The sequence below is a fragment of the Seriola lalandi genome, unplaced genomic scaffold, assembly GCF_002814215.2.
Source record: "Seriola lalandi dorsalis isolate HSWRI2012SDOR001 ecotype SW California unplaced genomic scaffold, Sedor1 jcf7180002054941, whole genome shotgun sequence".
NCBI classification, from domain to species: Eukaryota; Metazoa; Chordata; class Actinopteri; order Carangiformes; family Carangidae; genus Seriola; species Seriola lalandi.
The window spans coordinates 146,429-159,459 of NW_019525492.1; the positions used below are offsets into that span (position 1 = coordinate 146,429).

Genomic DNA, 13,031 nt, shown 5'->3' on the forward strand with positions numbered 1-13,031 from the left:
TTAAGCTGGTCTCAGGTCAGTGATTTACTTTATCATCATGTGATTTATATCATCATATCATTTCAAATTAAAGAATCTGTCGTCACATTAAATTCACGTCTAATTATTTTAATTAAAGCATCAAGTATCTGAATTATGTTTTTATTCCCCTCCATAAGGTTTCATGTATTAAACAGTGTTGATGTTTAACACCCCCCCCCCCCCGGAAAACAAACAATGAAAACAACCCTGCAGATGGTTTGTGTTTTATTTCTGACAAACCACATCAGACATGTAGAAATCAAACATCTTCATCTTCATCATCATCATCAGCTGGACAGAAATAAAAACAGCTTCCTGTCTGGTCCGACATTCATCATCATCATCATCATCATCAGTTCAGGTCCAGGTTCTTGTCACATGACTTAAGTTTTCATTATTAAATGAATTCACTCACCGAAGCACCAACTAACTCCAGACCGGCCAATCAGCTTCCAGAACTCGTCTCCCGACAGTCCGACATGTTGTCGACGTGTTGCTTATAATTGTTATTATATTATATTATATTATATTATATTATATTGCTGGTGGAGAGAAACGGCCCAGCAGGTGTAAAACGTCAAACTCAGTCTCGATTTTTTTTTCCTAATCATTGATTCATTTGACGAATCATTTTCTGACTAAAACTAAAGTCATATCCTGGACATTTGAATGTTTGTCTGTTACCATCACAGACTCTCAGCCCGTCCACCCTGGGCATGCTGGGAAACCTCCCACAACCCTCTGCAAGTGTAAACATGTGTCTGTCAGACGGATGAACGAGGACGCTGATTGGCTGATTGGCTGCTCTGGAGGCGGGGCTTTAACGTTCTCCTGACTTGAAGATTAAGGCAGGAAAAAAACAACACAACTACAACTTTAAAACTACAGTTACAGCTGAGAGTGACCAGCTCCAGCTACACGATCGTCTCCAGTTTGTTCATCTGTGAAGATCAATGACACAACAAACCGTTGACTCTGGCGTCTCCTGAAAGTCCGTCAGTGACTGGATCAGGATGAGGAGATGACTTCACGTCATGTGGTTTCAGCCTCCATCTTTAAAATGAACACCAACTCCTGTCTGCTGGTTTCTGTCAATGTGACACACGATTAACTTCCCAAACAAGCAACGACCGGCGCAGCGTCGGTGCGTTGAGCTGCAGTTCCTCTGGTGTCCACTAGATGCTGCTGCGCTAAACCAGAACACAGAGTCAGAACATTAATGCAGCTTCTTCTACTGTCCACCAGGGGGCACACGCTTTCGCTTCACAGTCTGACCTACGTCCATGATTGTGGTACATAATCATATCTACATTATCACATCCACCCTCCACCTGGACCGGGAAGAAAAGGTGCGTTTATGGGCGGGTTTTCTTTGATTGACACCCTCAGCTTGGCTGGTTGCTGCTTGTTGTCCCCCCCTAACCACCCACATTTGGTTTTCAGGGTCCAGTAAATCTCAGATGAGACAAAGTCCAGCAGTAAACCCAAAAGTCTCTTCAGGGACGACTCAGGAGCTAATGGTCCTTTACAGACTTTAATCCAGGTCTTCGCCGTCTCTTCAGCTTTTGTCCATCCTGCCTTCCTCCTCTACGTCGGCCTCTACACCTTCTGTCCTGCTCTTTATTTTCCACTCGTCCCCTACTTCCTCTCCTATCACGATCCTGGTCTCTCGTCTCTCCTTGTTAGCCTCCTGATTTTCCTCCTCTGTCTCCTTTCCTTCCTCCTCGCTGTCCTCCTCTATCGTCTTGACTTCATCTTTTTTGTCCCGCTCCATGTCCTCCTGCCTCCCTTCCTCCTCTGTTTTCTTCCCTTTCTCTTCTGTCTCCTTCTTGTCTTCTTTCACCTCCTTCTCTGTCTCCTCTTTGTCCTCCTGTGTCTCCTCTGATGTCTCCTGTCCCCGCCCTCCTTCTTGTTCTTCCTTGGAGTCGTCTTCATCTTCCAGCTCCAACATATCAGGAGAAAAGGCTTCCAGAGCTTCAGCACCCAGCAAGGCCTCCGACAAGGTTTTGAGGAGGTCCAACTGGATCCCCTCTGGTTTCTGACTTGTCATCGCCTCCTCCTCTACCTCCTCTTTAAGAAGAAGACCCGACAGCCTAAAAGACTTCCTCCAAAGCTGAGGGACTTTGTTCAGGTGTGTCAGGGCCTCGACCACCCAGTCAACCAGCAGCTGGGCCACGTTTGCTTGGAGCCGGTGGGGTGACGTCTCCTCAAGCTCCTTCGGATTTCCGGCAGTGAACTTCGCCCAACGCAACAGAATGAAGCGCTGCAGAGCCGGCTTCACACAGACCTCCAGAGGCTGAAGACAGAAGGCGCAGCCTCCGGGAATCACTGCTGGGAGGGTGCCCGACCCACTGATGGAAGTGAGGAACTGATCTCCCATGTGTTCCCGGTGTCGGTCTGAGACCAGCATTGATTTACTGGGCTGGGTTAGACCGGACGTGTGCTGCAGCCAGACCTTGTTAGTCCAGAGGTCCAAGGCTTCTTCCACTAAGAGACTCTCTGGTCCGGCCTCCAGCAGGATGAACTTAGGCAGGACTTTCTCTGCCAGCTGCCTGTTGGCCAGCACCAAAGACGGCAGCATGGTCCCATCTGCCAGTACTGTAAGGTACACAGTGACTAGAGGTAAAGACCCCGTGAGCTCCAGGGCCTCTGAGCGGCGACACTTGTCCTGAACTAACCTCAAATCCACAAAAAGACACAGCTCGTCCATCGCGGCCACAGCGTTCTCCGACAGCTTGTGAACCTGGATGATCTTCTGGGTAAACTCCCTGAAAGACTTGACTTTGGCCTCCAGGGAGGCTGGCAGGGTGCGAGTCAGTGTGGCCGCCGTGCCGATGCTCCGCACACCCAGCCGGTGCTGTAGCATAAAGCTCACCGCCCAGTCGTAGGAGATCCGGAAGGAGTCGCTGAAACCTCCCTTCTTCTTCAGCGTGGAGGCTTTGTGGAAGAGGTTGCTCTCTGTGATTGGAAGCTGCTGCTCACGCATGGACAGCACCCAGGCCACCATGCGATCCTCTCCGTGGACCTGATGTTCCGCTTCAGTTCGCTTCAAACGCCTCTTGGCCTCTTTCAGCCACTTCCGGATGAGCTGGGCCTCGGTTGAAAAGACCCTCGAGGCTTGGCGGAGTCCGTCACACAGAGCAAACAGGGCGATCCTCAGCTGACGGGCGGTGAGGAAATCGTCGCGCTCTTTAGAGGCGGGCAAGATGGCTACCGGCTGAGTGTGGCTGTTTTTTGTTGATGGCGGGTGAGACGTTGGATGTTTTACTTCTTTGATAAATTCGTCTTTAAGATCTTCACTTCCTTCATCAATGTCATCCAGATCGTCCATCCTCTCGTCGTCAGAGAAGTCCTCCACGGGGGCCATCGCCTCATCCATGTTGTCCTCGACCTCGTCCACCTCGACCGCCCCACTGCAGCGCAAAGAACCACAGAATCAACACAGTAGATGAAAATCAATCAATCGTTCAAATCATTAGAGCCAAACCGTTAAAATTCAAGACAAAAAAGCAGAATTGAACATATCATATTTAGTGAATTACCTTATTCTGTCCTTGAGAAATCCGACTTTTGTTGGTCCTGTTAAAAACATCAGACGTGCATCTTTAATTATATAAAGTTTTACAGTGATAAATCAACTTCTGATCTGGATCTTCTGAAAGTACAAGATACTGACCTTTGTTCAGAGGTGAGAGGCCGTGATACTCCCAGAAGCAGCTCGGCTGTTTACACAGGTTGGCTTTACAGGTGATGCAGCCGTACACGCTCTCATGGCGGATGCTCTTCATGTTGCAGTTCTTGCACCTCTTGGAGATGGCGCTGATCTTTGCCATCCTGTGTCTTTGTTTAACCGGTTCATCGGCCACCTCCACCCTCATCCCGCGGGAGCTGGCGATCTCCATGGTCTCAAAATATTTCTGGGCGCACTTGGCGAGCTGGTTGCCCAGACGCTTGCGGAAGTTGACCTGAGTAAAGAGACCGTCTTGCACCCAAGCAGGTGGGTTGTCTTTGCGACTCTCCCGCAGCACGATGAAGGCGTTGACGATGCTCAGGTTCACCAGAAACCAGAAGACACTGCGCCAGTGTCGGTCCTGAAGGATTCCTCCCAGTGGGTTACAGGCCAGCAGCTGTTTGCAGATGTCCACCCCTCGCATGTTCTCCTGCAGGAGGCGGAACGCCATGGGGCGGTCGATGGGGTCCAGGCCGCCCACTTTGGTCTGAGACCTCCTCCAAACAGTGTCCATTTCACCTGGAGCCGCATTAGTCGACAGGCAGCCCATCTCCTTGGTGTCCCTCCAGCGGGTGGCCATCAAGGGGCCAAACTGCCTCTGCAGGAAGTCCCCGGGTTTCTCCAGCTGGCCCTCCTCCCACAGCTGTCTGGGCAGGATGGGGTTTTGTGGAGGGAAAGAGCTGGAGGCGTAGATGCCCTGGTCCAGAAGCTTCTGCATGAGCGGGACAGAAGTAAGCGAGCTGGCCAGGTAGAGCTGGTGGTGTTTGTCCTCCAGACCCTTCATCAGCTCTGGGACCACGGTGAAGCCCGGCTCCTGGCCCATCTGCTCCCCCACCTGGATGAAGAAGCGGTGGCAGTAGCCTGACTTGGAGTCACAGAGCAGCCACACCTGGGGCTGAGTCTTTGGGTTCCCTTTAGTTTGGCCGCTCTCCTCCTCCAGGCTGGGCAGCAGCGCCCTGTCAATGGTCAGGCAGCAGTTTGGCCGGTAAGCGTTCCACATAGCTCCACCCACGATGTCCAGCATCGGCCTGAAGATGTGCAGCGAGTCACTGGGGTTGTTGGTGCCGCGAAACTCATCTGTGGTGAAACTGCCCATGCGGACGTTGGCAGCAATCTGCTTGAAGCGTTTGAAGCTCATGGCTCGGTAGAAGGTGTAGCTGTTGTCGTAGTGACTCCAGGACCAGTAGTGTGACGGGTCGGGCAGGTTCTGGATCCCCATCAGAACCACAAGGCCGATGAAACCTTTGATCTCGTGAGTGGTGACGGGGACCCAGTCCGGGTGGCAGGAGCCCAGGAACTGGCAGGTCTTGGCGTGGGCGTTGGTCTCGTTGGTGATCAGCTCCACCAGCTCCGCTGGGAAGAGCAGGTTGAAGAAGTCGATGGCGTCGCTGTTCTTGGACAGGAAGTTACGAGGCCCACTGCTCTGCATGAACGGGATGATGTCGGACATTGTGCCGTCGCTCTCTGCTGGCTGTTTCCAACCCTCCGCTGACCTCCAGGACGGATCAGGCAGGTCCTTGTTCTGACCCGCCTCCTTCTCTTCTGGGGAACGTTGCTCGTCATCTTGGCAGAACTGGATATCAGGTTCAATGTAGGCTGAAAAGAAGCAGGAAAATAACTCTTGTTAACATTTGATTAAACAGTTTAATTAACTAAAAATTAATAATTATTTCTAGAAACATCAGAACTGGGATTTCTGGCTCTACTTCGCAGAGGAGGGGAAAAGAGTCACAATCTCTTCAGACTGAACAAACACTGCCGTTGTAACTTGGTGAGTTCGACCTTGTGAACAGCTGCTGCAGCCGGGTCCTGAACCACACCAGGAACCACAACGAAGCCGGGTCACCACGAGTCCTGCACTTTAAGCAGTAAACAACCAGGAGAGCTGAAGGACCGGTATCTGAGATCACTGATACGGTGGAGCCAAACTGTGTTCAGCCCTTAAAGTAAATATAAGGTTTTGTAATTCAGTCCTAAATGTGATTAGGCCAGAACCAGGGTCAGAGGGGTATCTGCAGATGTATTGATAAACGGATGATTGATTGGAACTGTGGAGAAGTGAAATAAGCTGAAGGACTGACGACAGACATTTTTAAAGATGTTTTACATGTTAATTTTGTCTCCGACTCTGGACCACTGAGATTCAGACTCACAGTGTTTGAGAGTCAGGAGACAGATGTTGGACTTCGTGCTCCTGAAAGTCTTGAATTTTAGAAGTCAAAGATGGGATCACGTTGGAAAACATGTTGATGTATAAACCCATTGTTCCAACACCGTCCCTCTGCTGTTTACACGTCCTCCGTTTCCTCGGCTCTGTCGAGGAGGGAGAATCAGGTCAGTTTTATTTACTTTGGCTCCTTGTGACGCCGGAGCGGGACGCTGTGTGAGCTGTGGAGCAACAGGAGGGAAACAGCTCTGAGGAAACCTCCAGCCCTCCCCGGGGAGACGTTTGATTTAAGAGGACGATGCAGAAAAAACCCTCAGCAGCAGCAGCTGAGTTTTTATTTACACAAGCAGAGAGAGAAACTGAGGAGACGTCACTTCACTGGAATCTGTGGATGTTTCACAGCGTCTGTCAGACTCGCTCTTTTGTCCTTCATGTTTATTTCTTCTTCTTTTAAATCATCTTTATCGGTTAGATTCTGAAACTCTGTAACACTGATTTGAAAAGTGCTGCACAGATAAACTAAAACTGTATTATACGTAAAGATGAATGCAGATTCAGAACGACGGTGGTGACAGAGGGGGGGGCTCTGTCTCACACCCGGGGGGCAGAGAGCAACACGAACGTGTCTTTGACAGTTGTCATTTTCCCATCCAGTGTCTACGTTGTTTAAATACCTGGCTTTTTAAAAGGGAATGGGAGATCGCACTCTGATTGGTTTATTGCACGTCATGCCTGAAACACTCCCATGATCAATTAAGAGATTAAGTTCTACCATTAAAATAACAAAGGTGATATGAACACACCCTAAATACACTGGCTCCTCCTGTGTGTGTGTGTGTGTGTGTGTGTGTGTGTGTGTGTGTGTGTGTGTGTGTTGTCTTACTCCTGGTGCGACAGGTGGCGCTGTGGTGCTCCGGGTTGCTGAGCAGGTGAGCAGCCATCTGATCAGCGGTCTGAGGCCTGAAGTCACAGTGAGAGCACTGCAGCAGGAAAACACTGATGGAGCAGACAGAGACGTCGTTATCACATTTATTTATTCACCCTAGTCTCATCATCATCACACCCAGATCAACTTTGGGCTTTTACTTTGTAGAACTGCCTGTTTGTTAATATGTTCCACTTGTATTTTAATTTTTATTTCTGTGTATTCTATAAAAACCATATCGTATATATACGTATTTTATATATACTGGGTATATGTTATAAACTCCTCCTCAGGTCATTGAATTCAGAGAAGCATCAGAGAGTCAGTCAGTGTTCTCAGTGGTTTCTCTCGCCAGATTATTTTAATAATATGATTTTTTTTATCTAAAATCTTGCTAAAATAGATCTCCGTCTGAGCAGCAAGTTACCCGCAGAATCACTTCCTCTTTAGTGATTTTTCTTAGAAAATAAAAGCACAAGAGAGACTGTCTTTTGTTGGTTTTTTGTTTTTTTTATGCAGCAATGCTTTATTAGCTTTTATTCTGAAAAGTTCTGACATGAAGTTCTAAAGGTTCTGTTGCACGGTGGAACTATGTGTGACATGAAGAAAATAACAGAGTTCAGTGAATCACAACTTCCTGTCAGGACTTTCAGAATAAAAATCAGAGCAGAAACAGAATGCAGATGATGAGCATCACTGTTAAACAGAGAGGTGCCTGTAACATGTTCACCTCCTCTAACTGTTATCACTGAGCGACACCTGCAGGTCAGACTCAGTCACTGCAGCACAGACGAGCCTCAGAGAACATGTGACGCTGTGATGATGAAGAAGAAGAAGGAGAAGAAGATGAGGAAGAAGAAGAGAAAGAAGAAGAAGAAAACAAAGAAGAAGAAGAAGAAGAGACTCCACTCACATGAATGAATTCTCTAACTCTGTATGAGCCTGTGTGTCTCAGCTGGTCACCTGGTCTCAGGTGTCTGTTCAGTGTTTGATTCAGCAGCAGCAGAAACAACAAGTTTCAAACCTGATCAGATCAATAAGTGATCAATGAGTCTCACCATGGTGGAGGAAGTCTGTGCAGAGGAAGAACTTTGTCTTTGGAGCGCGGCACGTGGTGACTGAAATTCACAACAAGAAAAACAACAATCAATCACAGTGATCAATCAGCAGACTCCTACTGTGAGTACTGCAGTATTGTGAATATTACAGTACTGTGAGTATCACTGCAGTGCTGTGAGTATTATAGTACTGTGAGTATATCAGTACTGTGAGTATTATAGTACTGTGAGTATTGCAGTATTGTGAGTATTACAGTGCTGTGAGTATTATAGTAGTGTGAGTACTGCAGTACTGTGTGTATTATAGTACTGTGAATATTACAGTACTGTGTGTATTATAGTACTGTGAGTATTGCAGTACTGTGAATATTATAGTACTGAGTATTGCAGTACTGTGTGTATTATAGTTCTGTGAGTTTTATAGTACTGTGAGTATATCAGTACTGTGAGTATTATAGTTCTTTGAGTATTATAGTTCTGTGAATATTACAGTACTGTGTGTATTATAGTACTGTGAGTATTGCAGTACTGTGAGTATTATAGTACTGAGTATTGCAGTACTGTGTGTATTATAGTTCTGTGAGTTTTATAGTTCTGCAAGTATTATAGTACTGTGAGTATATCAGTACTGTGAGTATTGCAGTACTGTGAATATTATAGTTCTTTGAGTATTGCAGTATTGTGAGTATTATAGTACTGTGAGTACTGCAGTATTGTGAGTGCTGTTCTTACTGGATCATGTGAGCAGCGTAGGCTCTGGAGCAGCAGCTGCTGTAGGGACACAGCAGACAGTGGACGTGGGTCGGGTAGTGGGCGGAGAAGTCGGAGGCGTCGGTTCCACACTCAAACACACGAAGCGATCTCCGTCGTACGGTGAAGTCCTGCAGGAGACGAGCGGGGACGCGTATAAACGTGTGACAGAGTCTCCTGTGTCTGATTGGACGTCTCAGACGGGTTCGGCTCTGCCTGTCTTACAACATGTCGTCAGACCGCAGCTGACCAATCACCGAGTGAAGAGGGGAACACCTGGACTCACCTGCTGACGTGGACTCGGCGGCTGACCGGTCTCTTGGTGGGGGACCGGGTGGATTTGGAGAGCGCAGGGTTTCTCTGGATCGGACGATTCTGCATCTCTGTCTTGATGATGATTGGCTGGACGAGAGAGGAGGGGGTCTGGAGAAGCCGCCCCCCTGCTGATGTCATCGGAGACCTGAGTTTCCCATAGGTCCTGATGGTCACCTGGAGACACGGGGATCAGGACTAAGGACAAAACGCTGACAGACAATTAAAATCACAGTACCAGACTGGGGGTCAGGAGCTGACCTTTGACCCCGGCGGCAGTCCTTCCAGCTGAGCAGGTCGACGGAAGCTGCGGTGGTTTTCCAGTTTGTGCTGCATCTTGTCTTTGAGGAAAACGAACTGAAGACGACACCTGTTACAGTGGAAGGCCTGGTTGATCTGAGACACAGAGGACGACTTCCATCACACACAGGAACACACAGGTGTGGGTGTGGTTACCTGTTGAGTGGGTGTGGTTACCTTATGTGTGGGTGTGGTTACCTTGTGTGTAGGTGTGGTTATCTTGTGTGTGGTTATCTTGTGTGTGGATGAGGTTACCTGGTGAGTGGGTGTGGTTATCTTGTGTGTGGTTACCTGGTGAGTGGGTGTGGTTACCTGGTGTCTCAGAAGGTGCTGCTGGTAGTTGGTGGGGTTTCTGGTCACCTTCAGACAGAAGACACACAGCAGGAAGCGAGAGTCTCTGTGGAAGCTGGCAAAGTGCTGCAGGATGTCTGAGTAGAAGGACGAGCGATACGAACACACCTGCAAGTCACACCTGAGTTAACACTGAGGACTGAGGACAAACATGAGGGAGGTCACAGGTCAGAGGTCAGACTCACCTGGCAGATGTAGGGCATCTCTCCTGGTTTGTGGTTAGACTTCATGTGGTTCAAGAAGGCCGGCTCGTTCTCAAACGCCCATTCACATATACGACACATACCTGAGACAGAGGGACACAGGTAAGTCCAACATTAGGTCCAGTGTTTCCCCTCAACTCAAGTCCAACAGGTACCAAGTCCAGACCCAAATCAAGTCAAGACAGGTAAGTCCCATGTCAGGTCTAAATTAGTTTGTTTTTCAGGTGTGTGACCAGGTGTGGTTCTTACTGGAGGAGAGGGTGGAACCATGCACCTGCTCCTGGTGGGTCTGCAGCTGAGCCGGAGACGAGAACTGTCTGTAACAGAACCTGCAGCACTTCCTCTCATCACCACCTCCTCCTCCAATCAGCTCCGAGTGCTGGAGCATGTGCTGCATCAACCTGCACACACACAAACACAGGTTAACACAGACACCACTGCACCTGCCCCCAGACCGCCCAGGTGTGCTCAGGTGCGTTCAGGTGCATTCAGTTGTGTTCAGGTGCTCAGGTGTGTTGAGATACTTAGGTGTGTTCAGATGTTCAGGGGTGTCACCTCAGGTTGTTCTCGGCCAGGTGTGAGCAGATCTGGCAGTTAAAGGTGGTGGTTTTGATTCCCAGTGGGTGTGGCTTCCTCAGACTCAGGTCGCCTTCAAACGTCCCATAGTAGAACTCCTCCACACTCATAACCACCCTGGGGGGATCGGCAAGTGGCGCTGCGGTCACGCTGGGCGTTGTGACAACAGAGGGGGCGGGACCAGGAGCTGCAGGACCAGGTGACACAGAGAAACGGTTAATGTGGGCGCACAGCATTGACTCGGCTGAGTGTGACGGTTGGGACCAGGTAAACTCAGCACTTCCTGTAGCTCCTTCACAATAAAGTTCTTCCAGCAGCTTCTAACCACAGACCATGGAATGAGTATTGATCCAGTATTATGATAGATTCAGTATTGATCCAATATTGATAGTTGACCTACTCAAGTTGCTGCTGAATGTCGTGACTCTGGTGACTCCATTGGCCGAGCCGGAGGGAAGGGCGGGAGAACCTGCCAGCTTCAGGGAGTTGGCCCCACACACCTGAGTCATCTGGAGGTTCACTGAAAAAAAAAAAAAAAAGATAAATCAATGAATCAATGAATCAGTACATCAATTGATGAATGCTATCAATTCTGATCAGACCCTTGTCCCAGTGTGTCTGGTGTACGGACCGGGTCCCGGCGTGCTGGTGCGGATGGTCAGTGTGGCCGGTAGCTGCATGGCGGTGAAGGCGGAGCCAGGCTGGGCGGGGCCTCCCGAGGGGTCTGGGACTGGTCTAGTCTGGATAGCCTGGCCCTGAGGGAGCACGGGGGACACACCCACACTGGGCCGTACCAACTGCCCCAACGATGAGGCTGCGGGGACAGGAAACATTAATGATCAGCTGGGATCAATAATCAGATCAGATTTTCTTACTGATTATTATCCGATGGAGTGGGCGTGTCTTACACTGGATAAGGGTCAACGGCTGGACCGTCTGACCTGGCTGCAGGTTAAAGAGCAGGGGGGTACCGCGGTTCATCACCGTCTGCATCGGGAAACCCTGTACAGGAAACATGTGACATCACAGTGACATCACAGACAGTGGACAGAGACTCGCCGTGTCGTGTTGTCCACTACTGATGGTAATAACTGAGGGTGTGTTTGTTTTCTTTACCTGGGTGGTCAGGAGGAAGGGTTGGGTGTTTCCTGTCCCGTGGGCTGCTGGGAGGAGAAACGTCCCACCTGCCGTCTGTGTCAGGATGAGGGGCTGGGCATGAGTCATCAGTGAGGCTGAGACAACAGGTGTGGAGTGGGTGGCGTGGAGGCGTGGGACAGAGGAGGGGGTGGAGGTGATGGAGGGAGGAGGAGGAGGAGGAAGCATCACTGAGGTGGTAATGATGTGAATAGGTGAAGCTGAGGAAGAAGAACACAGACATTAATGATCCTGAGCTGAAGAGGCATAGAGACTCTGTACCTGTATATCATGGTCCAGGACACCTGACACACACACACACACACACCTGTTGGGGCAGGTGTGATGGATGGAGGAGTTCTGGGGGGCGGAGTCTCAAAAGCTGGAAGAGGAGATGGTGAATCTTCCACTGGAGAGAGACAGATATTATTTTAGAGGATGTTGTGTGTGTGTGTGTGCGTGTGTGTGCGTGCGCGCGCATGCGTGTGTGTCACCTGGCTCGCTGTAGTTGTCAAAGTCCATCTCGTCTTCCTCCACGCTGTCGTCCACCTGTTGCCATGGCTCCAGCTCCTCCTCCTCACACTCCATAAACAGCTCTGTATCCATGTTGCTATGGAAACGAAAGACACAGGTCCAGGGTTACTGCTGGTTCAGTCGGGATGATTTGGAATAGAATAATTAATTATCATAACGCCACTATAATTAGTAGTTTCATTATCATTAAAATTTTTAATTGATGCAACCTAATAGATAGACTATAGATAGATTATTAAACAAATAACAAGTGATTCATTCATGTAAATTTAAACCGAAATCTTGACTTGTAAAGTGGCAGCAGCAGCAACACACACGCCTTATAACTGCCGTTACTGTCCACAACTTTTTAAAGGAAACTGAATTAGCCCTCTTTCATTCAACATCACGGATTATTTGTCTGTATTTATCTTCATTTACAGCTGAGACGAGGAAGGAGACCAGGACCAGCCTCAAACTGAAACATCAGTCCGACAGACTGATTCACTCCCAGTCATCAGCTGTTATAACACATGAATGTTGATGTGGAGATTCTCTTTGTTGTGATGATGCAGTCTGAACCATGATTAACACCTTAACACATCTCCTGTCACTGTGTGAACATCACCATGTGTTTTAAGCTGTTACACTTTTTATTTTATTTTAACGTCTTTGTAATATTGTAATAAACAAACAAACAGCACGTTTCTGAATCACCATGAAAAACAAACACAAACGTATTAGAATTAAATATCTGGATGAACTATGACGTCTTTGTTTCTCCTCAGTTGTTTTGTTTCCCTCGCTGTTGTGTATAAAGTTGGACAACAGCAGTAAACAGGTGTAACAGACTCAGACAGGTGTGTAGTTCCGGGCTCCGGCCGCAGGGGGTGCTCCTTCTCGGGCTTTCTGTTTCTTTAAACCCGGGTCAAGCGTCTCTGTCCCGGCGCGAGGAGACTTCCAGTCCGAGCGGGTCAAGAAAACTCACAGA

General features: G+C 48.7%; 1 protein-coding gene across 1 annotated transcript; it reads right to left on the reverse strand.

Annotated features, from left to right (window-relative positions):
- Positions 1-229: 229 nt before the first annotated feature.
- On the reverse strand, positions 230-12,975 carry pogzb (pogo transposable element derived with ZNF domain b). Its single transcript, XM_087170272.1, is given in 20 exon segments — positions 230-3,434; positions 3,564-3,600; positions 3,698-5,347; positions 6,802-6,914; positions 7,902-7,961; positions 8,634-8,748; positions 8,751-8,782; positions 8,938-9,140; positions 9,225-9,359; positions 9,576-9,722; positions 9,800-9,900; positions 10,067-10,218; positions 10,373-10,580; positions 10,794-10,913; positions 11,025-11,207; positions 11,302-11,395; positions 11,510-11,748; positions 11,856-11,936; positions 12,022-12,137; positions 12,893-12,975. Coding segments are annotated over 19 exon segments (5,637 nt in total). The 5' UTR covers positions 12,134-12,137; positions 12,893-12,975; the 3' UTR covers positions 230-1,579.
- Positions 12,976-13,031: the final 56 nt, after the last annotated feature.